Source organism: Meles meles, chromosome 5 (genome assembly GCF_922984935.1).
Source record: "Meles meles chromosome 5, mMelMel3.1 paternal haplotype, whole genome shotgun sequence".
Lineage (NCBI taxonomy): Eukaryota > Metazoa > Chordata > Mammalia > Carnivora > Mustelidae > Meles > Meles meles.
The window spans coordinates 7750716-7776580 of NC_060070.1; the positions used below are offsets into that span (position 1 = coordinate 7750716).

The 25865-nt window shown below is 44.7% G+C and overlaps 1 protein-coding gene across 1 annotated transcript in view; it reads left to right on the plus strand.

Moving 5' to 3' along the window:
* PLG (plasminogen) overlaps positions 1-25865 on the plus strand; it is a 36993-nt gene that overhangs the window by 6050 nt on the left and 5078 nt on the right. Inside the window, exons 4-17 of the mRNA XM_046005466.1 lie at positions 2684-2798; positions 4346-4485; positions 6645-6765; positions 8747-8865; positions 9795-9957; positions 10647-10792; positions 14551-14710; positions 18860-19041; positions 20173-20321; positions 21196-21289; positions 23521-23641; positions 24100-24174; positions 24737-24877; positions 25605-25711. Of these exons, the coding sequence (XP_045861422.1) occupies positions 2684-2798; positions 4346-4485; positions 6645-6765; positions 8747-8865; positions 9795-9957; positions 10647-10792; positions 14551-14710; positions 18860-19041; positions 20173-20321; positions 21196-21289; positions 23521-23641; positions 24100-24174; positions 24737-24877; positions 25605-25711 (1833 nt within the window). The remainder of the gene's footprint in view (positions 1-2683; positions 2799-4345; positions 4486-6644; positions 6766-8746; positions 8866-9794; positions 9958-10646; positions 10793-14550; positions 14711-18859; positions 19042-20172; positions 20322-21195; positions 21290-23520; positions 23642-24099; positions 24175-24736; positions 24878-25604; positions 25712-25865) is intronic.

The window sequence follows — 25865 nt, forward strand, 5'->3', positions numbered from 1 at the left end:
CTTTCTTTTCCTCCCCACCCTTCCCCCTTCGGGTCCCCTTTCTCCTCTCCTCCCACGTGCTCTTTTGTCCCCGAAGCTTATCAGACCAGAGAAGGGAGGTGCCTGTCCCGCAGTGGAATTCCGACTCAGGATGAGATTTGGTCACTAATCCCATCTGTCAAGTTGAGGATACCACTTCACCTTTTAGATTTCATTCTTCTTGGTTTAAAAAGGAAGGAATTGGACTGACAAAGTCCCACCGACCTCTAGGGCCCCCAAAATACGATAGTATTTTATTTTATTTTTGAGGATAGGGGAATCTAAGTGTTCCCATGATCTTGGCTTTTTGGCTGTAGGGACCATGGTCCCTGGGCCCTAGCTTCTGGACCGAAGCCTGCGGAAATAGAAAAACTGAGGTGTCTTAATCCTCCAGGAACATTTGGATATAGACAAAATCCTTACTTTCATTTTTTAACTCTTCCAGTGTTAAAACCCATCTTCTGAGGTTGAGTTAACTGTGCGCCTGCCGTCCTCTTCCTCTTATCACTGTTTATGCCCAATTCTTGAGATGCAAGCACAGAGCAACTCAAAAGTTTATCTGTCGAAGTTACTCATTTTTACAAAGAGCAAAGAATGAGTTATAGAGGGTTTCCCTACTGGATTAAAAAGGGGGGTTGCTGGTGTGATTTTCCCTGCAAAATGCTAACATTTGAATAAATCACTTGTAAATTGTTAACCAGAAAGAACAGGGGGGTGACCACCGGGCTTAGTTTGAACAGTCGGATAGTTGCTTGTTTTCAAGGTGAAGGAAAGGACCAAAAGGTTATGTCAACTCTGGTGGGTACATACAAACAGAAGAGAGGTAAAAAGTCAAAAGTCAGCCACTCTGTGGCGCTTGCTTCTTTACCGTGACCCATCGACCCGCTGCTAAATTACCTGCCTGGATTTTTCTAGGGACGCTCCGTGTCAGTTCCATCTACGTCTGTCCCTGGCCTGCGTGGCCGTTGCTGCCATCGCGGCGGTCTCAGTGGTCACCGTCACTGGCCGGGCCACGTTAGCCAATGGGCCGTAACTGCCCTGCTTTCAACTCCTTGTGCCCTTAGAATAAAATCCACATACTTAACTGAACGCTAGGGGGGGCTTGCGTTGTTTAAGCCCACCCCATCTGCTGGGTTCACGCGGCTTCTCTACACTGGGGTTGCGTGCATTGCTCCCACATTTCAGGGACACACCCCGCTGTCAAGCCCCCTCTTCTGTTCTCATATCCCACATCTCAACTCAAGCATCACCTTCTTTGAAAAGCCTCCCCTGACCCCTGGGCCTCCATAGTACTTTGAATTTACGCTTCTGATCAGTGTAATGCGTCCAGTGGAATGATCGGTCTCGGTGAAGACACACGTGCAGCCTTTATACGTAGTCTAGGGTTAAAAGCATTTGTTTGCTCTTGGTGTGTTAGAAGAAGTCTCCCCAGGTAGTTGATCGATGCATTAAAACACTTGACTAAGGTGGGACATCATGAAAGATAACACACATATACCTTAAATATTTTATGTTCTCATAGGAAATGCATTGTACATTGGCCCCTTTTACATAGAGGCGACTTTCTTTGAATACGGGGCCACTGACAGCTGTTACCTGGGGCATTCCTTGCATCAGCAATGCTCTGTGTGCATTGTCTAGAATTGGTTTCCTTCTCTTTGAAGCGGAGCAAGGTCTAGAAGCATCTATTAATCTGACTGTAAAAATATCTTTGTATTTTTAGGATTTCCCACCCAAAATTCTATAGCCAGCTGTATAACTGGATTACCTTCAATGGGCTTGATAGCCTTTTAAAACACTTTTCAAGTCTTCAGGTCCTTAACAGCATTCATCTTGGTTTTTTTTTAAAGCAATTTCTTTTCACATTCATTTCTCAGTTTAGATCATCTTTAATCTACTATAGCTGTATGAAAAATTTTGACGATGAAAATAGTTGACTCTTGTAAACATACCCCCCCCCCCCGGTGGGGACAGAAGTTGGGGGGGGCACACTGGAAAGTGTGACCTGCCAGCTCCAGGTGTCCACCTTACCACATGTGGGACACAGGTGAGCATCAGGCCATGTATTTTAAAAAGAGGTTGGAGCCCCTTGGCTAACTAGTGGGTTGGCTAAGTGGAGGCTAGCAGAGCGTGTCGACTGTCCACATTTAAAGTGTGTAACTCTGTTCGGCAGTTTTTCATATTTAAAATACCGGGAGCCTCAAAAAGTAGACGTGGCTTGGATCTCTTTCCACCTCTGAAAAGTCTGCTGAAAAGCCCCCATCTCCATTCCCCTTCACTCTGTCCTCACACTCTTTGTTTTCTCTGTTAGGTACGTCACTGTGAGCTTACCTCGTTTCATACCGGGTGACCTGGCAGCCCCTCTGAGTCCACTAGAATGTAAGCTCGTTGAGGGTAGGGCCTCTGTTCTAGTCTCCGTGTGTCTCCAGCACCCGGCACAGTACCTGGTACATGGAAGGGCTGTAGCTTTGAATAAATAAATAATAGCCCCAGGAGCTCAGGGAACCACAGCTCTTCCTCAGGTGGGAGACAGAGAAGACTGTCTTTTAGGAGCCTGGGAAAATGGTGTCTCCTGTGCGAGTCCTTTCAACATGACTGAGCAGTGCAAAGCTTCGTCGTGGTGTTTCTTGGGGAGGGCTTACCTACCGTGTGGATCCCTCTTCAGTCTATCTTTCAGAGTGCAAGACTGGAAATGGGAAGACCTACAGGGGGACGATGTCCAAAACGAAGGATGGCGTTACCTGTCAAAAATGGAGTGACAGTTCTCCACACAAACCTAAGTAAGACTTTGATCTCTCCGTGTTCACCTGTGATGTTAAGAATGATCCCATTTCCTCTCAATGAGACCTTTGCAAAGGAGCAGATAAAATATGAATGAAAACCCCATGATCTCGCAACTTGCCTATTAACTATTTTCTGCTTTCCTGCAGGATAGCATTACATTCTCAGTGACAGTGCTTGTCAATAGAAGTTAGTGTCTGCTAACCCCTCCCCCATCAAATTGCCTTTATTGTCTCTATGAGATGGGCAGATACAGTATTCCTAACACTCAGAGCTTATAGAGGAAAAACGATGAAACCAAATGGCACTCCAAATCATGGAGTGTCACGTGCTCTAGAGACAGTCGAGGCCATCTCGACCCGGCAGAGGAGGACATTGAGGTCCTGAGAAGTGCACTTTACAAACCCAGGTGCTTCGAAGCCCAGAAATGAAATCTGCCATCTGGATTCTAAGTCTCAGGCTTTTGATTGAATTTCATCTCTGCACAGCAACTCATTTCTAGAACTGGAAGTGAGTTACCGCTACCTACCCTCCCCCCCACAGAATCAGTCAGATGGATTCAACTTGAGATGCTGCTTTCTTGGTATTTGCACTGAGGCGAGATAAATTCTGTTTGACACTGGTTGCCAATTTTCTCATCCTTAAAATAGGGATAATAAGGCCTTCCCACTAGGGGTTTTGCTAAGGCTAAATGAGAGGGGGTGTAGAAAGTTTCCAGTCTTGCCCAGTGCAGAGTCACACAGACCCAATGGCATTAACTATGACCATTTCTACATGGAGAAGGGCACCTGACAAAGGCAGGTGTTTGGAAGGAATCAAGAAGTTGGCAGGCTTTGGAGGCCTTTGTATTTCTAGTGACTGTGCATAAAAACCCTTTAGCTCTACTTCTAAGACTCTGCTGTCCCTATCATAATAATGGTAATATTAGCTACTGGACGAATAAGCTACCTGCCAGCAGAGAACCAGAAATCAGACAACAGAGCAGAAATGCATGAACCTCATGGAAATAGACTCTTACTCTGCCTTCCTAATAACATACTGTTTTTATTTTACATTTTATTTTATTTTATTTTATTTTCAGTGTTCCAGAATTCATTGTTTATGCACCACACCCAGTGCTCCATGCAATCCGTGCCTTCCATAATACCCACCAACATATTGATCTTTCAGATACACTTGACCGTTGAGCAACATGGGATTAGGGCCACTGACCCCCTGTGCCACTGAAAATCCGTGTATGGTTTTTGACTCCCCCATCCCACACTTAACCACTAATAGCGAACTCTTTACTGGCAGACGTCCTGGGACCATACCAGTCAACGAACACACATTCTGTATGTTTCATGCATTATGTGCTGTGTTCTTAGAATAAAGTAGGCTAGAGAAAAGACAACATTCCTGAGAAAATCACAGGGAAGAGAGAAAACCATTACAACGCTGTACCGTATTTATTGTAAAAAATCCGCCTGTACAGGAGCCACACGGCTCCACCCATGCTGTTCAGGGGTCCACTAGATAATGAGGGATTCTTTGCCGCCCTCCACAGCTTCACACCCCAGAAGTACCCCACGATGGGGCTGGAGGAGAACTACTGCAGGAACCCCGACAACGACGAGAAGGGGCCCTGGTGCTACACCACAGACCCAGAACGGAGGTTCGACTACTGCAACATTCCAGAGTGTGAAGGTCAGGCGCGTCTCTAGAAACCGCTTGCTCATCTGCTCTTTATCTGTAATTTGCTGTAAAGTGGTTCCCATACAGGGATATCGTTAAAAACCAACTAGTGGACATGTTTGACAAAATCGTGTGAGGTATGTACCTCTTAGAAAAGACGGAAAATTTGCTCAGACCCCCTTCCTTTTTGAACTTAATTATTTCATTAAAATGTTACATTGATACGTACAAATAATCAACTAGATACAAATTGTAGATACAATTTCTTAAGCTTAAAGTTCTTACATGGCATAAAGCCAGAAGCAGACTTGTAATTCAGTAGTTAAAATGAAACCACCCAATCAGGGCATCTGGGCGGTACAGTCAGTACTCTTGGTTTTGGCTCAGGGTGGCGAGATTGAGCCCTGCGTCAGGCTCTGCACTCAGTAGGGAACCTGCTTGGGAGTTTCTCTCCCTCTGCTTCCCTACCCGCCCCCTCTCTCTTTCAAATAAGTTTTTTTTTTTTTTAAATGAAACCACAGAGTCAATAAAATGCAAATAAATGTATGAATCTAATGTGGTAGACTTTGCTGTTTCATCGAAGCTAAGCAACGAACCAGTTTTTATTTTTTATTTTTCAAGATTTTGTTTATATTTGACACAGAGAGAGAGAGAGAGAATGAAAGCATGAGCAGGGAGGAGGAGCAAGGACAGAGGAAGAAGCAGACTTCCCGCTGAGCAGGGAGCCCCATGCAGGGCTCCATCCCAGACCCCAAGATCATGACCTGAGCAGAAAGCAGATGCTTAACTGACTGAGCCACTCAGGCACACAATGAACCGGTTTTTAAACCAGCAACCCATTGTCTTCACGAACCAACCAATTTAATAGTGTACCTTGAGAGTAAATGCTAAAAACGTTAAACACCTCCTATTGAAAAAATTTTCTTCATTTCATATTTTCTGCTACATTTATTGGAAAAGAGGAAGGATGAAGGTGAAATTTATGTGATGGCTTGGATAGTTTTGCACCAGGCGAAGGCTCAGGTCTCCCGTCTTTGTTTCAACCTCAGAGGCCTTACTGGTGTACGGTGTTGTGAAGTCATCTGGTCCTCAATCCACACAAGAGGACAGGCTTGTATCAATCTGCCTCAGTTTCCTTTATTAGTGCCTTAAAAAGTTCAAATCATTTATTCCTCTGCTGCACCATGTTATTCCAATAATTCCAAAACCAAAGTTGCAGTTTTTAATGTAAGAAAGCAAAAAACAACCAGGCATGTTTCTTGGTAGAGGAGTGCCGCATTATCTGCAGGGGACATGTTCTGAGACCCCCGTGGATGCCTGAAACTGCAGAGAGTACAGAACCCTGTAGATACCCTGGTTTCCTCTCCCTCTAAGTGCATAGAGCCAAGTGGAATTCACCAGTTAGGCATAGAAAGAGATCAGCAATAATAACTGAGGACAGAGAACGACGATGACAGTGTGCCATAATGGAGCTTATGTGAATGTGGTCTCCCCACCGCCACGTCTTACGGGACTGTATTCTCCCCTCTTTTGTGGGGATGAGAGATGATAACATGCCCACGTGCTGAGAGGAAGTGAGGGCAATGTGGTAGGCATAGTGATGTAAGGGCAGTCGGATCATCTTCCAGACTGCAGTTCACTGCATGTAACAGATACGCAGAAGGCAACACCCCAGAGAAGAGGGGCACTGGCCCTTTAGGGGAGTGTTGGTCCCCAGCGAGGTCGTGGGCACAAACCAAAACTCAAGCCCTGAAATCCTGGGAGGCCGTCGTCCTCATGATCAGAATGATTCCATAGATGTCTTTAAAGGTTGCTAGTGAAACAAAGACAATCGAAGTCTCAGATTTCTGACACTTTATGCACCTTCTCCCCATCCCCCTCCCACCCACCGAGGGCCAGCGCATCCCAATTTGAGGATAGCATTATGGAATTTCTGGATGAAGTCATGACTGTAACAGAAGGTACTCACCAAAACACGCTGGTTTTACCATTGGAATAGGGAACAACATTTTGGATCGTGTTAGATGAACCTTTACAGCCCGTTTTGTTCCCAAGCGATTACTGGAAAGGACAAATGAACAAGTCGCAGGTGGTATTTGAGACATTGCTAGGTTTACTCTTCTGTGATTCATTCACTTCGGTTCTTCTTCCTCCTTTCATCTTGTGTGCAGAGGAGTGCATGCATTGCAGTGGGGAAAATTACGAGGGCAAGATTTCCCAGACCACATCTGGACTCAAGTGCCAAGCCTGGAACTCCCAAACGCCCCATGCTCATGGATATATTCCTTCCAAGTAAGTCTCGCTGAGAAGGAAATGAGATGTTTACCACTCCACGGCTCTATGAGACATTGAATGTTAGCGGGATCTTTTCACATTCCTCGGGAATCTTAACGCATCTGAAGTTTCGAATTTCAAAATTTGTATCTTCCCACATGACTGCAAGTGAGGTATACATTCTTGTTCCTCAAAACGTGGTTCATGGGGAGTGATGCCATCTGCGTGTTTGTTAGAAATGCAGACTCTCTGAGCCTCTGAGTCTGAATTTGCATTATAAACAGATTCCTGGCTGATTCGTATGCACATTAAATTTTGAGGAATAAGGGTACATCTCACTTCTGTACTTTCTGAGTATTTCCCTCTTCTCTTTATTCCTTTCCACTGATGAGATTCAAGGCTTCCTAATGTATGATCTGTGGATGGGCTTTAGGGATTTTGTGACCCCCCCCAATGTTTTATGTATAAATGTACATATCCATGCATGCTTCTGGGGTGAGGATTCCCAAGTTCCCGCAGAGCTTTAAAGGGGACCATGAATTTCTAGTAGGAGGCAGAATCCACGATCTAGAAAGTAATGATGATTCCTACAGTAGAGGACCTTAATTGTACTAGAAAATGTCTCCTCTGCAGTCTTCGTTCTGTGACCACAGAGTGGGGCTTACAAAACTCATAAGAAGTGGGACCAAGCCACAGATTTCACCAGCTCCTCTGAACTTCTGTACCTCCCATTCCATAGAGCTAGCTTAAAACACAGCTTTGCCATTTTCCTTCAGTGAAGAAGTAGGGTAAAGTCCTCAAGGCCCACACTGGGTAAATTAACTTTCCAGAGACTAGAAGAGCCTTGCCCAAGCCACTGCCGGTTGTGCTCTCCATCCCGAATGAATATCTGTGGCGTCCGAGAGGGGCACAGGCCTTCTGTGCCAGTCTTAGTCACTGGGTCCCTGCTGAGGTCTCTGCTGTACTATCTGGCCAGGTGCTCCCAGGAGCATAATTATGCCTCTCAGTTTAGATGTAATGAGCACTGGGTATTACATAAGACTAAATGAATCACTGAACTCTACTTCTAAAACTAATAAAACACTGTATGTTAATTAATTGAATTTAAGTGAAATTAAAATAAATGAAATTAATTGAATTTAAATGAAAAATAAATTATAAAAAATCATCTCTCCCAATTTCTCTAAGCTGGAAGGCTGGCAGGGCTAAAATCTGGCAGACAAGAAGGACCATCCCTTTAAGTTACGAAGATGTCGACTTCTTGACCATACTGGGTATTAGATGACTATCCCTGGTCAGTTGGGTGTTAGATGACTATCCCTGGTCAGTTGGGTGTTAGATGACTGTCCCTGGTCAATTGGGTATTAGATGACTATCCCTGGTCAATTGGGTATTAGATGACTATCCCTGGTCAGTTGGGTGTTAGATGACTATCCCTGGTCAGTTGGGTGTTAGATGACTGTCCCTGGTCAATTGGGTATTAGATGACTGTCCCTGGTCAATTGGGTATTAGATGACTATCCCTGGTCAGTTGGGTGTTAGATGACTATCCCTGGTCAGTTGGGTATTAGATGACTATCCCTGGTCAATTGGGTGTTAGATGACTATCCCTGGTCAGTTGGGTATTAGATGACTATCCCTGGTCAATTGGGTGTTAGATGACTATCCCTGGTCAGTGAATACTTTGTGTTGTAAAAATGCTATCATTTCCACTAAATCACCTATCATTTCCAACTAAATTCCGTTAATTTTCCGGATGGCCAAAATGATAAAGTTCTGTGATTTTTGCATATGCAAACTCTTAAAGGGCCCTTAGAATATTGAGCTAATCTTTCTAATGAGGCTGTTGTCTCTCTGAGGATAGCCCGCATCCAGTCGTTTCCTTGGATGCCTGACTGTACCTTGCACACAGCAGGTGCTCAACATTTGCTCATTTGAAGTGATTCCTGGACTTAAATGTAAATGTTCAGTGCTATTAAAATCCTTCTTGCCCATTCAGATTTCCGAACAAGAACTTGAAGATGAATTATTGCCGCAACCCCGATGGGGAGCCCCGCCCGTGGTGTTTCACCATGGATCCCAACAAACGCTGGGAGTTCTGTGACATCCCGCGTTGCAGTAAGTATGGTTTGTACCCTGTGCTCTGGGATCCTCACCTGTTCTCTCCTTGGAATAAGCACAAACATACAAGCAAACAACAACAAAAAAACCCAAAAACAAATAAATGCAAACTTTGAGTCAGTGCTTGAGTGCTGTGCCTGAAAGCTGCCCTCCATGTCCTGGGAGAGGTGATTGCTTTTCTAAAGCAGTTATTCTAGGAAATTGATCCTACTGGTCATGTATTTGTTCTTGTTTATCCTGCCTCTTCTGAGTACAGTTGAATGTACGTTTGGGGGGAAGTAGCTCTGATATCCTGCTTTTCTCTAGTGCTAAAGGGCAGCAGACCCATGCTTTCAGGTACACAGACTTCATATCAGTCAGAGTTCCTTGTAATTGATGCTTTATTTAGAAATAAAGAAATATCTCCAGATGTGCATTTTTCAGTGAGCCAGAGTTGTGAGAAAGTAGCAGGAGAATAGCGTTAAGGGAGACTTGGAAGGAATGACTAGGAAGGAACAACATTTAGACAAGGACAGACATTAAAAGTTAAAAAGATGCAGGAGACCCTGATGATGACTTCTGTTCTTTGATCTGACAATTATCTTTTGGGACTCTGAAGGTTATTGGGTACTCTCCTTTATGATTCGTCACAAAGGAAGTTGTATCATTGATATATGTGACCCTGACCATGTATGATGAACTAAGCAGAGAAAATACGGAAAGAAGCATCTGCTCCAAGGGTCTTGTCCTGGGAGGAGTTCCTCATAAGATGATCTCATAAACAAAGATTCCACCAGGTTAATTTCTTTTGGACATGGTAGACAGTTTTCAAGTCCCAAATTCTAAGGGAGGATGAGCAGAAGATGCTCCCTGCATCCATTCCCCTACAACATCTGTCTGTGCATTCTTCACTGTAAAAATATTCATTGTAATGTATTACCCTCAAGCGACACCACCACCCTCCTCTGGCCCAACATATCAGTGTCTGAAGGGCAGCGGGGAGAGCTACCGGGGGACGGTGTCCGTCACTGTATCTGGACATACTTGTCAGCGCTGGAGTGAACAGACCCCTCACAAGCACAACAGGACCCCGGAAAACTTCCCTTGCAAGTAAGTCCACCTCTGGTCCCGGTCCCTGCCTGCCAAATGGTTTGTGAGATCCCTCAGATGTGGCCTTGGTTTTGTTCCTGGAGGAACCCACGTCCAAGTATTCTGGAATGAAAACTGGCCAAGTCATCGGCAAGGGGGATGAAATTTTGCACTGATTTTCCCCTAACACTCATTCTCAAAGATTTTCCTTGAACGCTCCCTATACCAGCAGCATTAGCATCGGCAGAATTGGTTGGAAGTGCAAATTCTTGGACCCTGTCCAGATCTACTAAATCAGAAACTCGGGAGTGAGTCCCAGCAATAGGTTCTGAGAAGCCCTCCGCTAAATGCACTGTGAGGTTTGAGAACACTTCAATTCCAGGGCTCTGATGTGTCCCCCTGAAGGCAGAAATGGTGTGGAAAATACCCATTGTGCCTTCAGCGTGGAGCGGAGCACATAGCACCCAGCAAAAGATTGATTTTGCTTGACGACCCACAATCAAGGCATATATTCCCATCCTTTACCAGCAGACAGCGTCAGTGGACCATGTGGGATCCCGCTACTCTTTGGTTTCCACCTGTCATTAGGGTTTTTGTAAATCTGCAGAATCGGCTGGATACATCCCCAGTCTCACCACGAGTAAGCATGCTTGCACCATTATTCTTTCAGCCTGCTTGGAAAGCCAAACTCACGAGCACTTCTTTTGCAGGAATTTGGTTGAAAACTACTGTCGCAACCCTGATGGAGAATCAGCCCCATGGTGTTACACCACCGACAGTGAGGTGAGGTGGGAACACTGCAGGATTCCGTCCTGTGAGTCCCCTCCGTTAGCCTCAGAGCCTTCCGACGCCGCAGGTAAGAGGGGAGCGAGAGCCGACCGAGCGCCCCAGTGTGCTCTCTGCTTCGGCATCCCGTGCAATGCACAGTAGCTTTGCTTATGGTTCAGTTCTGTTTTGGTCAGAGGACTTGCTTCTGTGGTTTCAATTCTGTTCCATTGCTGAGGCTTGTTTTAAGGTTCAGAATATGGTCATCTTGGTGAATGTGCCCTGTGCCCTTGGAAAGAGTGTTTCCCTGCTGGTGTTGGGTGGAGCATTCTTTACAGGCCAGTTAGGACAGGTGGGTTAGTATTGTTTGGCTCTTCTCAATCCTTATCCTTTTTATTTTTTTTTTAATCTCTGTTCTACTGATTACAGAGACGAACAGTGACATCTCCAGCTTTGGCTGTCCATTCGTCCATATCTTTTTGGTCTTTGCTTTATCTATTCTGGAACTCTCTTAGGCATATGAACATTTAGGATTGTTAATAGCTTCTTGAAGGAATGACCCCCTTTATCATTATATAATGTATTTGGAAATACTGCCTGCTCTGGTCTACTTTTCCTGAAGAATATAGCCCTTGCAATTCTATGTTCACTAGTGTTTGTATGAGATCTTAATTTTCCTCAGCCATTTTTTTAACTGTTTTTTTTTTAAAGATTTTATTTATTTATTTGACAGAGAGAGCAAGAGACACGAGCAGGCAGAGCAGCAGAAGGAGAGGGAGAAGCAGGCTCCCCACTGAGCAGGGAGCCCAATGGAGGGCTTGATCCCAGGACCCTGGGATCATGACCTGAGCTGAAGGCAGTCACTTAATCAACTGAGCCACCCAGGCGCCCCTTTCCTCAGCCTTTTAATTGAGATGTTTAGCATTTGCATTTAATGTAATTGTTAATATGATTGGATTTAAAACTTGTTTTGACTTGTCCTGTTTGAACTTTTTTCCTTTTTAAATCTTCTTCTGTCTTTGTTCATTCAGTATTTTCTGATTCTTTTATTACTGCTATTTGCTTATTAGTTAAACCATTTTTGATCTTTTTAGGGTTTTTCTAGTATTTAGAATATACATCCTTAACTTAGCATGTTCTACCTTCAAGTGATACTACAAATGTAATAACCTTAGACGTATTTCTGTTCCTTCTTCCAAAGTGTTTTGCTACTGTTCTCAAAGAGCTTATTTCTACTGTTATAAATCTCACAGTATATTCATACTATTTTTGCCTGAATAGTCACATTTCAAAGTGATTGTAAATTTAAAATATCTATTTATCTATGCATACCATTTTTTATGCTTTTCATTTCCTTTTGGAGATTAAAATTTCTGTCTGGTGTCATATGCCTTCTATAAAAAACCTTAACCTTTAGCATTTTTTTGTAGTACAGATCTGCTGCTAATTTCAAATTTGTATGTCTGAAAAAAAGTCTTTATTTTGCCTTCAGTTAAAAAAAATAATTTTGTTGGGCATATATAGAATTCTGGGCTCAAAATTTTTTCCTTTTACCACTTTAAAAAACGTTATTCCATTATATTCTGTTCTAAATAGCTTCTGACCAGAAATCTTATCTTTGTTCCCATGTATTTCACATTTCTTTCTTCTCTGGCTGCCTTTAAGGCTTTCTATCATCTTTGGTTTTTAACAGTTAGATTGTGATGTGTCCTCATGTGTTGTTTGTTTGTTTTTGTTTATTTTTAAAGATTTTATTTATTTATTTGAGAGACAGAGATCACAAGCAGGCAGAGAGGCAGGCAGAGAGAGAGGGGGAAGCAGGCTCCCAGCTGAGCAGAGTCCAATGCAGGGCTTGATCCCAGGACCCTGAGATGGTGACCTGAGCTGAAGACAGAGACTTAACCCACTGAGCCGCCCAGGTGCCCCTATTTATTTATTTTTTATGTTTATCTTGCTTGGGGTTCTCTTAACTTCTTAAATTTATGGATTGTTGATTTTCGTTACTTTTGTAAAGTTCTCAGCCATTATTACACAAATATTTTCCCCTGCTTGCTTGCTCGCTCTCTCTTTTGGTTTTCCTTTTTTTAGACCACAATTACCCTTTCATACTATCTCTTACTCTTGTATGTTTTTCGTACTCCCAGCCCCCACTTTTTTTTTCTCTCTTTGCATTTCAGTTTAGGTAATTTCTATTAACCTATTTTCAAATTCACTTATTCTCTTTTCAGTTGTGTCTAGTCTGCTGATTAGCCCATCAGAGGAATTCTTCATCTCTAATACCATGGTTTTCATTTCTAGCATTTGCATGTTTTCCTTTTTTTTTTTTAAATCGTTTCCATCTCCGCTGAAATTCTTCACCTATCCATCTGTATCATTCCCCTCTGGTGTAAAATGCTTCAGCATATTGTCATAGCTACCTCATGGTCTCTAACAGTCTGCTGTAGTCATGTCTGAATATGACTCTGTTGATTTCTCTTTCTTTTTTGGTATGTCTTCTGATTTTTCATCAAATACTGAACATGATGTGTGGCAGAATAGCAGAGATTACAGTTAATATTACTTCCACTTTGAAATGGAAACCTTTCTTTTGTAAGCATGTTGTGGGGGTAATTAAGTCAATCTAGTCAGTGGATGAACTGCATTTTTTTTTAAAGTAGGCATCACATTCCTCATTTCACCTTCACACTCCTTCACATTCCTTAGCATACTGTTTGGGGGTGCTCAAGAGTTTTCTTAGGATTCCTAAATCAGTCTCAATTTTCAGCAGTCACTGAATGCATGCACCACAAAGCGGTCTTGCTCTAAACCAGACTTTCATGACAAACTGCTTTTTCTTATTTCTCAGTGTTAATCTTTTGATGGCAGTAGGCAGTCTCTACTTTCCTGATTTCCGTGCTATCTTAGATGGACTCGATGCACCTGGGCTTTGAAGGCAGTGTTTTTCTTAATGTTCTTCCCACTTCTTTCCATGGAACTAAATTCTAACTTGTATCTGTGGTGGTTCTTAAGGAGAAGAGTAGCAGACTTCTGCTCTGTGTCAGTGAAGGATCTTGGCATGAAAGAATTCCTGGGCTGCCCTCCAGAGGAATAGATCTTTGCCTCTATCCCTCTCTGAGAGGCAAAGGATATTTTGTCTGCACTCTTGAATGTAGACCTGTTTCCTGCCCCATCCTCCAACAGCTTAAGGCTTTGGCTTTGTATACAAGAAAAGGCTTTCCGGGACACCTGGGTGGCTCAGTTGGTTGGATGACTGCCTTGGGCTCAGGTCATGATCCCAGAGTCCCAGGATCGAGTCCCACATTGGGCTCCCAGCTCCACGGGGAGTCTGCTTCTCCCTCTGACCTTCTCCTCGCTCATGTTCTCTCTCACTGCCTCTCTCTCAGTAAGTAAATAAAAATCTTAAAAAAAAAAAGAAAGAAAAAGAAAAGGCTTTCCCTTTTGTGGGAAAACACAAAAGGATTTCATTTCTGCCCCCCACTGGAAACCAGTTGCTACATGCAGCCTGCACCACTGAAGGTACTTCCAAGCTCCTTCCCAGTTGTTCTCATGAACACCCAGTAGACATCCATATGCAGGAACTTGCACATGAGTGCAATTTCCAATTATAAGCACTCTGACCCATGTGTTTCCCCCTGAGTTTTAAATGAAATATTTACAAGAAAAGTTAGGTGACTAAAGTTCTATAGTGTGATTGATCTATTGCTTTCTTTGCAAGTCCATTTGCTTACCAATATGGAAAAGAAAGCAGAGTTAATTCCCAGAGACTACTGTTCTGTTGGTGTCAGCAGTTGCTTCACCTATTTCTGTTCTAGTCATTACTTAGTTGATTACCTTCTGTTTCTGCTTCAGTACCACCTGAACAAACTCCTGTGGTCCAGGAGTGCTACCACGGTAATGGACAGAGTTACCGAGGCACATCATCCACTACTATCACAGGAAAGAAATGTCAGCCTTGGTCGTCTATGACACCGCACCGACATGAGAAGACCCCACAACGCTTCCCAGATGCGTATGTCTTTGCTTTTAACCTTGAGAGGGACAATAGCCAACCTAAATTGCTGTGAGGAGGTCCACGCTTTAAACTAACTTCTTAGAACCAAATTTCTCTTGGCTCCAGAATGTGAGGCAAAATGTCTTACGTGCTTTGCTTTTGAGCAAAATCTCTGAAAAAAGAGAAGTTAGAGACTGGCTATCTTTCCTGGTACTTTTGTGAGAGAAAGAGGAGATGAGAGGTGTTGAGTACCTGCTAGCAGAAAGCTCAGGAGAACAAATAACCAAAAACTTAGAAACAGTACCATTCCACAGCACCTGCTAAAGATCAGTACAATCTTTGAATTGTGGGATTTTATCATTCCAAACTGCAGCCTTTGAAGTGAAGTATGTGTTTGTCATTGGATCACAGATATATATATATATCTGTGATATATATATATATATATCTCATATATATATTTCAAGTATATATATGATATATATACTTGAAAAAAATGTGTATCATCTAGTACATTTCACTTAAGTTGTATTGACACGTGGGTCTTGAGCATGAGTTGTTGGCAGCGGTATGAGTTGCCAGGACATGAAGAGCAAAAGCAGGAGGGCAGATGAGTGTCAGGAAGTACAAAGATGCTGATAGGCAAACTGGACAGGTAGATGGGCAAAGGCCAACATTTCTGCCATAAACATTTATAAAATGTAGGGGATAAGCTGTCCATATGATGGACAACAGGTATCACAGGACTGAGAACTTTTAGAAGGAGAAGTAAATTACTAGTAGCAAATTAGTAATTGGGCTTACTGAGGCAGCTGGGATTTTTTAGGCTGGGTAATAATAATAAATAATAATAAGCATCTGTGCAGAGAAGAAGCTCAAAGAACATGCACAGCTCTTCTTAAATGCTTGGCTGAATATAAAGGTATACACACACACACACACACACAGGGAGAGATTCCACAAGGTTCACAGGACAAAGAACAGTTACTGAGGGAAGAACAACTGAGATTGGTGAGATAAACAGGGATTTCAGAACCCACACAGCATTGGGAGACTCTGTGTTCAGAGATTTGAGATTCTGACAGAGAGTAGAGCCCTCATGGGATACATCCATAAGCATTCAGTAGAGACTTTTAAAGAGTCACACTTCAGGAGTAGAATTAATGTATTCCTAAAATAAAGGCTACTCTAAAAACACCTTCTACTACTCTAGAAAGTACTACTCTAGCAAAGCTTAGAAGCAATCCTAAAAGGATCAGAATAATCTGTAAGTAAATTAACTGTTTGTCACACGTAAACTCAACTCTCTTTAGAGGAAAACAACAAAATCCAGTCACTCAGTCATGTGGCATCTACAGTGTTTGGCACAAATTTAAAAATTACCAGACGTACAAAGATCATTAAATTTGTCCAGAGCCAAGAGAAAAATCACTCAAAACAAGCAGACCCAGAAATGATAGAAATGATGGAATTAGCAGCCAGAAATTAAAAAAGATATAATAATTATATTCAAGGATTTAAAGGAAAATATGAATATAAAAGAGAAAATTGGATGTTCTAAAGAGAAAAGAAAGCTATAAAATGGCCAAATGGAAAAGACAGGATTTTAAAAAGTATATCTTAAATGAAAAATTCATTGGATGGCCTTCCCATCAGGTTAGACATGACAGAAGAAAAGGTTAACTTGAAAATAATACAGTATAAGCTGTACAACCTGCAGCACAAAATCAAAACAAAGACTGAAAGAAGATAAACAGAACTTCAGGGATATCTGGAAAAATATCAAAAGGTCTAACACATGCTTAAATCAAGTCCCTGGAGGAGAAAAAAATTACTGAAAGAGAAAAAAATACTTGAAGCAATGATGGCTGAAATTTTTCCACATAGGAAGAAAATTATAAACTTACAGGTTCAAGAAGCTCAATGAAATAGTAGAATTTTCAAATTTTATCAAATATTTAAGAAGGGAACAACACAGAGAATAGAAGAGGAGGGAATACTTCTCAGCTCAGTTTGTGAGGCCCAAAAAACTGAGATACAAAAAGTAAACAAGAATTATTGCAAGAAACTAGAGTATTTTCTGTTGTGAATGTGGACAAAAAAAAACTTTACAAAAATTAGTGAATTGAATGCAGGGTTGTTTTAACATTTACCAACAATCAACTTAATACAACATGTTAACAGAATAAAAGTGACAAGTCATATGGTTATATCAATAGATAAAGAAGAACATTAGACAAAATTTAACACTCATCCATGATTTTAAAAATCCTAGCAAACTAAGAATAGAAGGGAACCTCCTCAGTTTGATCAACACCATCTATAAAAATATTCCAGCCAATATATTAATGAGGAAAGATTAACACTTTTTCTGTAAGATTGGGAACAAGGAAAAGAAATAAAGAGCCTGAAGTTCAGAAAGGAATCAGTACATCTATCTTTATTCATAGACAACTACATTAATAGATACAGAATCCTAAGGACAAATAAGTGAGTTTCATAAAATCAAAAGATACAAAAGGATATACAATGTCAATATACAAAAATCTATTGTATTTCTGTACACCAGAAATAACTAGTTAGAAAAGAAAAATTTTAAAACGAGATCATTGACAGTGGTACCAAAACCAAAATATTTAATGATAAATTTAACAAAGTGTGTACAAGAACTATATGCTACATACTACAAAATGTTGTTGAGAGAAATTTAAAAGATATAAATAAAGATACATTGTTTATGGCTTTAAAGAGTCAATACTAATTCTTACCAAATTGGATTTTGGATTCAGCCTACATTTGAGCAAAATTCCTGTAGCTTTTTTTTTTTTCTTTTTTTCTTTTTGGAAAAAGAAACTGTCTATATGCAAAGGACCTAGACTCACCAAAACAATCTATCAGGGAGGACTTACCCACCCTGATTCAAAGACTTAACTATAACAGTACAGTAATCAAGACACAGAGGTACTGGCAGAAAGATATACAAGGAGAGAAAAGAACATGCCAAAAGCAGACACATGCTCTACCCTAAAATACCTGCAGTTCCATCCCTGAATATTGACCTAGGGGAAATGGAAACATGGGTCCACAAAAATACCTACCAGAATATTCATGGCAGCTTTAGTCATAATAGCCCAAAACTGAAGATTGATTCAGGGTCCATCAATAAGAAAGTGAATCAGTCATTGGGGGTATATTCATACAATGGAATACTATTCCGCAATAAAAAGAAACACGCTACTGATACTCTCAAATAGCACAGATGAAGCTCAGAAGTCTCACTGAGGAAAGAAGCCAAGGCCAGAAGAGTATACACTATGTGAGTCTATTTATATGAGGTTCTCGAAGAGGCAAGTCTCCCGTAAGCTCTCAGCCCCTCTCAGCCCCACACACCTCCCATTATTCCTCCTTCAGTGTTCTCTGCATCCCTCCATCCTCTGTGGCTGCAGCAAGGGGGGGCATGGAGTGAGGGGAGGCTGGATTCCCCGTGCTCCCCGCTCCCTGGCCCTCCCCCTGCCCCTCCCCGGAAGGTGTCCTTCAGAAACACATCCTGCCTGGGAGCTGGTTTCCCAGGCAAGCTTCCGTAAGTCTTTCAAAGCCCAAACCTACCTGATGGGATATGAAAAGTATTTTCCTGCTAAGTGCGCAGCATTTTAGCAATGTTGGAGGTCTTGAGAGAGTCATCACAATGTCAGTCCTCCTCGGGGAAACAAGTTTTTAATTCCAACTTACACAGCTCTGCATACTCATACAGAGAGCGAGTGAGCGAGGGAGAGAGAGATGAACGTGCATAGAAAAAAAAAGTAAAATGTGTACTTGAAATTCAACATTGGTTATCCCTGGGGAATGTATGTCCCAGTCCCAGGAAAAGGAAGACATTTGGGTACTTTCATTTACACATTTTTATATTATCTCAGTTTTTATATGGAGCACATACTACTTTTGATGTTTTAAGTAAAAATTAGAATCTGTTTTAAATGTCCCCAATTGTTCAGAAGCTGAGAACCCTCTGTGTTTGTCACATTATATAAAAATTGGTACGTACCATGGTCTCTTTAATGGAAATATTTCCAAGTCACTTATTAACCCTCTGTTATAACAAAATGTGCGGGTACGGGGATGCTCCAGAAGATTCTCCACTTCTCACGGCCTGTGTTGTGGAATTTACAGCGGCTTGACCATGAACTACTGCAGAAATCCGGACAGTGACAAAAGCCCCTGGTGTTACACCACTGACCCATCTGTCCGCTGGGAGTTCTGTAACTTGAAAAAGTGCTTAGACACAGAAGAGAGTGACACCAACTCCCCGACGGTGCCCCAAGCTCCGAGTGGAAATGATCCTTCTGAGTCAGGTGGGAAGTCCGTGACCAGACCTGTAGACACGTGGGCATCAGGATGATAAGGGGTGGACCACGTTATGGAGGGAGAGCGCCCCCCCCCCCGAGGGTCTGCCACGTGGAGGCAAGCCTCAGGGTGCCATCAGGGGAGCCAGAGCTGCGAGGCTGGAGGCACGTGGGTGGGCTCAGTTTTTAGGACTTGAAAACGAACCGGTTCTGAGCAATGGCTACAATTTGAGCCTGAAGGGTTGGAGAAGTTGATCATGGCAGCGGGGGCCGGCATGGGAATCTGCTAGAACATCAAATCCTTGCCTTCCCTGTGGAGAATGAGAAATGCTGGATTTGGTTTTGGAGGTGCTGAATCTCTTTGCTCGCTCTCAGTGAGACGGGGGGCTCTGTGCCCATCTGGGTGTCCCTCCTAGATAAGACTTGGGACGACCCGCCATGGTTCTCCCCTGTGCCTGCCCCACATTTGGCATGTGGGTAACCCCCTTACCCCAGTCCTGGCAAGCTTCGGGGTTGCAGGCTGCCCAGCACAGCCCCTGCCCTTGGCAGAGAGGCTAGCGACCCAGTGCTTGCATTTTGGATTTTCCAGATGGCCGTCAGAGCACTGGTGCCCTAGGTCCCCTTGGGGGACCCGCACCATGTTCTCTGAGGTCTTGGGGAAGCCCCCTTTCCCTAGGTTGGGGCAAGGAATGGGCTTGGAGAAGGAACCCCAGTCGTCTATCTCTCCATGAGCCCCTTCACCCCAAAGGGTGGAAACTTACAGCACAGGTCTAGCCAAAATACTGTCTTTTAAAAAATTCTCTTCAATTTGCTCTTTTTACCCCACCCATGTTGAGGGTGAGGTGTTCGCGGGTCCTCTGACAGGCCACAGCGGCATCTGTTTGAGGCGACTGCTCCGGGGTTTCTGTCTTACCACTCAGCTCGTTACCAAAGTGACGATCTTCGTGTCCTGGTCGGAATTTCCATGCTGACCTCTTGCCTTGTGATTATTTCCCAGGCAGTAGTGTTTCTAGTAACTTGTGCTCTCAGGCTGTGACCCCGGAGACTGTCATTAGAGAGTCCTGGTGCGGCTGCCGTGGCCCCCCAGCGTCCTGGGTCTGTGTCAGACAAGTCACCACCCAGTTCTCCTTCCTTCCACAGACTGCATGTTTGGAAACGGCAAAGGGTACCGGGGCAAGAAGGCCACCACGGTTCTGGGCGTCCCCTGCCAGGAGTGGGCTGCCCAGGAGCCCCACAGACACAGTATTTTCACTCCGGAGTCAAACCCACGGGCAGGTCTGGAGAAAAATGTAAGCCGCTTTGACTTGAACTCTATTTTGCCTCTTGCTGACCAATCTTTGCAAACAGAATTGGCCCCGTGTCACGGCAAGTCAGCCCAGACCAGTCCTTGGTGGCGGCAGAGGGGATCGGGAGAGAGCTTGGGAACAAGCTTCCGTGGAACTGGCATCTGCTTGGTGACTGTGGTTACACGGCTGGCAGACCTCCGTGCCCATGACCGCTGTCCTCGGGCTCCTCGTTTTGTTTGCGTTTGGAGCATCGGGTGCTGTTTCTAGTTTCTAGTGCTTGTCTTCTGCGTTCTTAGTCAAGCATGACCTTCATGGCCTTTTAGTCAAATTTTTCTAGAAAAGGATATGGATAGGCCATGCAGACTCCACGCAGGAGGGTTTCCGCTAATCCTACACACGCTATGGGAGGGTTTATGTTGGGGGTACGTATAGGAAAGGAAAAGGGAGACATTGCCTCCCCGTGGCTTGACCCACGGAGTGTGCACAGTTCTTGGGAACAATCTCTGAAGCAAGAGCAAACAGGTGTCACTGGGGAGTAGATGGCTGGTGTGAACCGGGGACAAGACGAGTCAGCCGTGGCCCATGGTCCTCTTCCGCTTGCTCTCAGAGGCCCCCTGACACAGGCTGCTGTAGGGGAGACCCCTTTATGTCACCTCTCCCTCAGGACCCCTGAGGTCCCCTCCTTCCAGGGGGTCACTCCCAGCTTTGAAGAAGCTGAGTCAAGAGCAAAAGTAACCTTGTCCCCCACCGCAAAGAACTGGGAACGCTGCCTTTCACCTTCTAAAGACTGCAGGGACGTGCTGCCAGAACACCTCCTCTGCCCTTCTCCGTCCCACTGCGCCTGGTGCCCTATACACCTGTCGTTTTTTCCCCCCAGTACTGCCGTAATCCTGATGGGGATGTCAATGGTCCTTGGTGCTACACGACGAATCCGAGGAAACTTTTTGACTACTGTGATATCCCTCAGTGTGGTAAGGTGCCTTCCTCTGTGTAAGGAAATGACTTCTCACGGAAATGCGGCAGCACCTCCCGGACACGGATTTGCAGGAGGGAGGGCTGAACGCTGAGCACATCAGCTGGGCTGCCCTCTCTTCCTCACGGGCCTCTTGGATCTGTCCTCCTGGTGACTCCAGTTACTAGGGAGTCCCCCTGCCCTGACACCTTAAATAAGTAAATACACGATCCTCCAAAAGAGCAAACAGGTGATCCCGTCAGCCTCGGGATGCTCTCACCGAGCTCTCATGTCCTGTGGGGGATGCCTGAGAAACAAATTGAAGTCCCACCCCTGGATCGAAAGCTCTCCCTTTCAGCGCCTGAGAAGTCAGAAAATATACAAACACCATGAAACAGCTGAGCATATAATGGATGTTGTAAACCTATAAATGGCCATCCTGAGACTTCAGTGAGAAGGAATGTCGATTTTTACTAAGCCCCAAATATCCTTTATCCTAAGATTACTATTCGTTACCCATACCTTACCCATAGAACTTAGAGAAAATGTGTCTGGGTTCTTTCCTCATTTCTCTTGAGATTTTCTGGGAGGAAGAAGCTTGGATCAGGGAGAGGAGAAAAGTTTGGAATAACAAATCCATGGGTACTTCTGGAGAACGATGGAAGCCGCTTTGATTTGGACCCTGTGTTACTTTTCTGCTGACCTGTCTTTGCAAAGAGAACTTGTCTTGGTTCCAGAAAACCAGGCTGGACTTCTCTTTTGCACAGCTTGGTTGCAGATGCTTTTGTCTGCCATGTGGAGGGCTAGAGCGAGGGAGGGAGAAGCTTTAGCTGCAAAGGCAGTGTAGACAAGCAAGCAGAGGTGGTCGGGGAGGAGTTCGGGGTACGGCGGGGTAGAGCGCAGGAGCCACTTTGCAGGGTTTGCACCTGGGCCACCCCTGGGTAGAGCAGCGGGGAGGAAGGGGAGGTCAGGGTGATGGGCAAGATTTCACTTGGCTCCTTTTCTGGATGTAGGGTGAGTTTAACCACTGAATCCTTCTTGAGTGGCAGTTTTCTCAGTTCTGTAGAAGCTCTCTCGGAGGTCCCTTCATCTGAAAGGCCGTGAATGGGGTTAGTGCCGCCCCTTCAGCTGGTCACTCCCAATCCTCCGCTCTTCGCCTCCTGGAACACCTTGCTGCCTCGCTGCGGCCAGGTTCTCCATGTTGGACAGGCTGCTTGCTTGACAGGGTTGACATTCCTGCCACGGGCACCACAGCTGGGCTGACAGTCTTCGATTCCCATGGAGGAGAAGTACAGTAACTTCCCAGGGGCAGCTCTTGGCCGCACCAGATGCTCTAGCCTTCTAGAGGCTGGAGCCATTCGGGCATTAGCGCGGCGTGCCAAAGATGGGGCACGACCCCTGTTGTCTAGTGGGGAAGGTAGGAGGTAGATAGAGCGTACGGGCAAGTGAATGTCATCCATCCCCTGGGGCACTGGGTTAGTCTTAGGAAGCTCCTGGAAGTGCTGCCCAGAAGCACACACAGAGCTTCACATTAAAAATGCCCATAGTAGGAGAATAAATGAAACGAGATGGGATCGGGAGGGAGACAAACCATAAGTGACTCTTAATCTCACAAAACACACTGAGGGTTGCTGGGGAGAGGGGGTCGGGAGAGGGGGGTGGGGTTATGGACACTGGGGAGGGTCTGTGCTATGGTGAGTGCTGTGAAGTGTGTAAACCTGGCGATTCACAGCCCTGTACCCCTGGGACTAATAATACATTATATGTTTATTAAAAAAACAAAACAAAAAATGCCCATAGTGCCTTTCAGCGGAGATGACAGCTATGATTTTCAGTAAACTCAATGTGGTTCGGGGGCAATCATGATGACAAAGAAGGTGAGGAAGGTGATGAAGATCTGTCACATCGAGTCAGAATCGTAACTGGTCTCAGTAGGTCTTCTCAGCAAAGCTCCCACCCTACACCTGTTTTTACCAATATGCTTAGTCCCTCTCCTCCCCCCTCCCCTGCAAATGATCCAGAAGTCCTTAGACTTTCCTGAAAGGAGAAGGTTCTGTGCTGTCTACTGTCACTTTTGAAACTTAGAATAAAATGTCCTTAAAGGTCCTTGATGATCTCGCTATTTAGTTTGGGCTCTGAGATGTCGAAACCTCAGTGCTTTGGCCGTGGCCCGCTGATGTCTCTTGAGTTGTGTGACAGAATCGCTTTCCCTTCTTGAAATGTGACTCTTGTTTCCACTTTGTGGCGTAGCATCTGGTTCATTCGATTGCGGGAAGCCCCAGGTGGAGCCGAAGAAATGTCCTGGAAGGGTTGTAGGTGGGTGCGTGGCCAACCCACATTCCTGGCCCTGGCAGATCAGCCTTAGAACAAGGTAACGGTGTTTCCAGAAATGGTTGGTTTCATGTTTCTGTGTAAGCCCCGCAAATCCTCGCTATGTCTAATCCACACAGCTTGGGGATCTGTACCTGCCTGTACAGTCGATCTTAGGAGGAAGGAAGGCTATAAAAATTTTTAAATTATATTTTTCTAGGTTCTCTACCTTGACAGTAGCCCACATTGAAGTAGTTTTCCTGATCTGGGCTGCTGTTGTCGAAATCTACAGATGGAGCGATTGACAGCACGTCCCAGTATTGCTGGGGAAGCGTTGAAGATGCTGGAGGGTTTTATAGCTGTCCTTGTTTTGTTGAGTTGCCTTTCCTTTCTTTACCCTCTCTTTTGTTAGCTCCTTGCTGTACGTATTTCAGATTCTTTCTTTTCCCAAACTGGGCTGGCTTTCTGTACAACATACCATCAGGTTTGAACTAAAATTCTGGCATGTTTTTCTTCTAGATTTGGAAATCACTTCTGTGGAGGGACTTTAATATCCCCAGAGTGGGTGCTGACGGCTGCCCACTGCCTGGAGAGGTATGTCTAAGGGACAGTGGATCTGAGGACTTGTCTTAAAGACTCCCTGCCTCCCTCCCCTTCTCCTTTCTCACTCTCCTCCATCCTTTCCCTTCCGTTCCCTTCCTGCCCTTCCTCCTTCCCTCCATGGCAGTGACACTAGGGACCAAGGAACAGATGTGAAGGCGGAGGCAGAATTGCCAGGGCCATTGGATGAGGGAGGAGGGGAGCGTTTCTATAGAGAACAAAGAAGGAAAACCCAGTTCGGTAGGTTTGTAGGCCTGGGTCAACGGCAGGAAGACTTGCTCATTGGGACAGGCATTGGTTCTCCCGAGATGGGTGTCTGTCCTTGTACTGACTTCACTATTGATTTCATTCTTCCTCTGTGGTTAGGCCAAAAGCGGCCCCAAGAGCATTCCTTCATGGCCAGATTTTGGTAAACAGTGAACTTCTTTCTTGCCACTCAGAGGTCACTGATTATGGTTAGCCAAGTGGGGAGAAGACGGCATGTTTATGACTCAGAAGGGCACTTGATGAAGGGGCTGGCATGCTACTTTGTTCCTAACGTCACCATCTTTCCTAGATCCTCAAGGCCTGCCTCATACAAGATCATGCTGGGTGCCCACCGAGAATTCAATCCCGAATCAGACGTGCAGGAGATAGAGGCATCCAAGCTGTTCCTGGAGCCCACGCGTGCAGACATCGCCTTGATAAAGCTGAGCAGGTACAAGCTCACCCATGCTCTTCACCCCAACATCAGTGAAGACATTCGTTCATGTTAGGGAGAGCTGCATAACCCAGGGTTGTGGGGGAGAGACGGGGGTGGTGGACGTGAAAAGCACATGAAAGAACTGTGAAAATCTGGGCTCAGCCCCATTCTGCCCCATTCTGCCCCATTCTGGCTGTGCTCTTGAAAAGAAGGCATCAGGATTCAGTTTCGCTGCATGGAAAAAGAGTTACTCCCGAAAGTCTCGCGTAATGTTCACTAGTCGGCAAATGCACATTCGTCATCAGAGAATTCTTCACGTCCTCCCGGTTGACTGTTCTCTTCTCAAGATGGTAATACGTTTGGCAGAAATCAAATGACATGATGTATTCCAGGGCACTTAAAAAGCGACAGTACAAACACACACGGAGACATCCATACGCAGTTCACACGCGCGAATTCTTCTTCCTGTCCTTGTTTTTATTTTCCCTGTTGAAATAGGATTTTACTAAGTCTGACAAAATGGTGAATTTGCTTATGTTACGTAGAGTTAGTGATATTTGGAAACAGGTCCCAGTAGAGAAGGCGAAATGAACAGCTATCTTGAGAACAGACCCATTTGGGTGAGTCAACAGGGCGCAGAGAACACGGGCGCCATGGCACTCTGTTGGGAGCGACCAGCGGGGGGATGGCAGAAGCGCCGTGGTCGGGTGGGCACCTGGAACCCTGGATCGTTCTCTTTCAGCCCCGCCGTCATCACCTCAAAGGTGATCCCAGCTTGTCTGCCACCCGCCAATTACGTGGTTGCCGACCGGACGTTGTGCTACATCACTGGCTGGGGAGAAACCCAAGGTGAGCTCGGTCCCGTGACTCTCACAGGAACCGGTGTAGTCTCCTCGAGAAGGTGTCCGTGTGTGCACTTGTCTGCAAGTGGCGAGGTCCGCCTTTCCCAAGTGTGGCGGGGGTCCTGCCTAAGTCTCCGTAATCAGTCACTAATGGACATGGG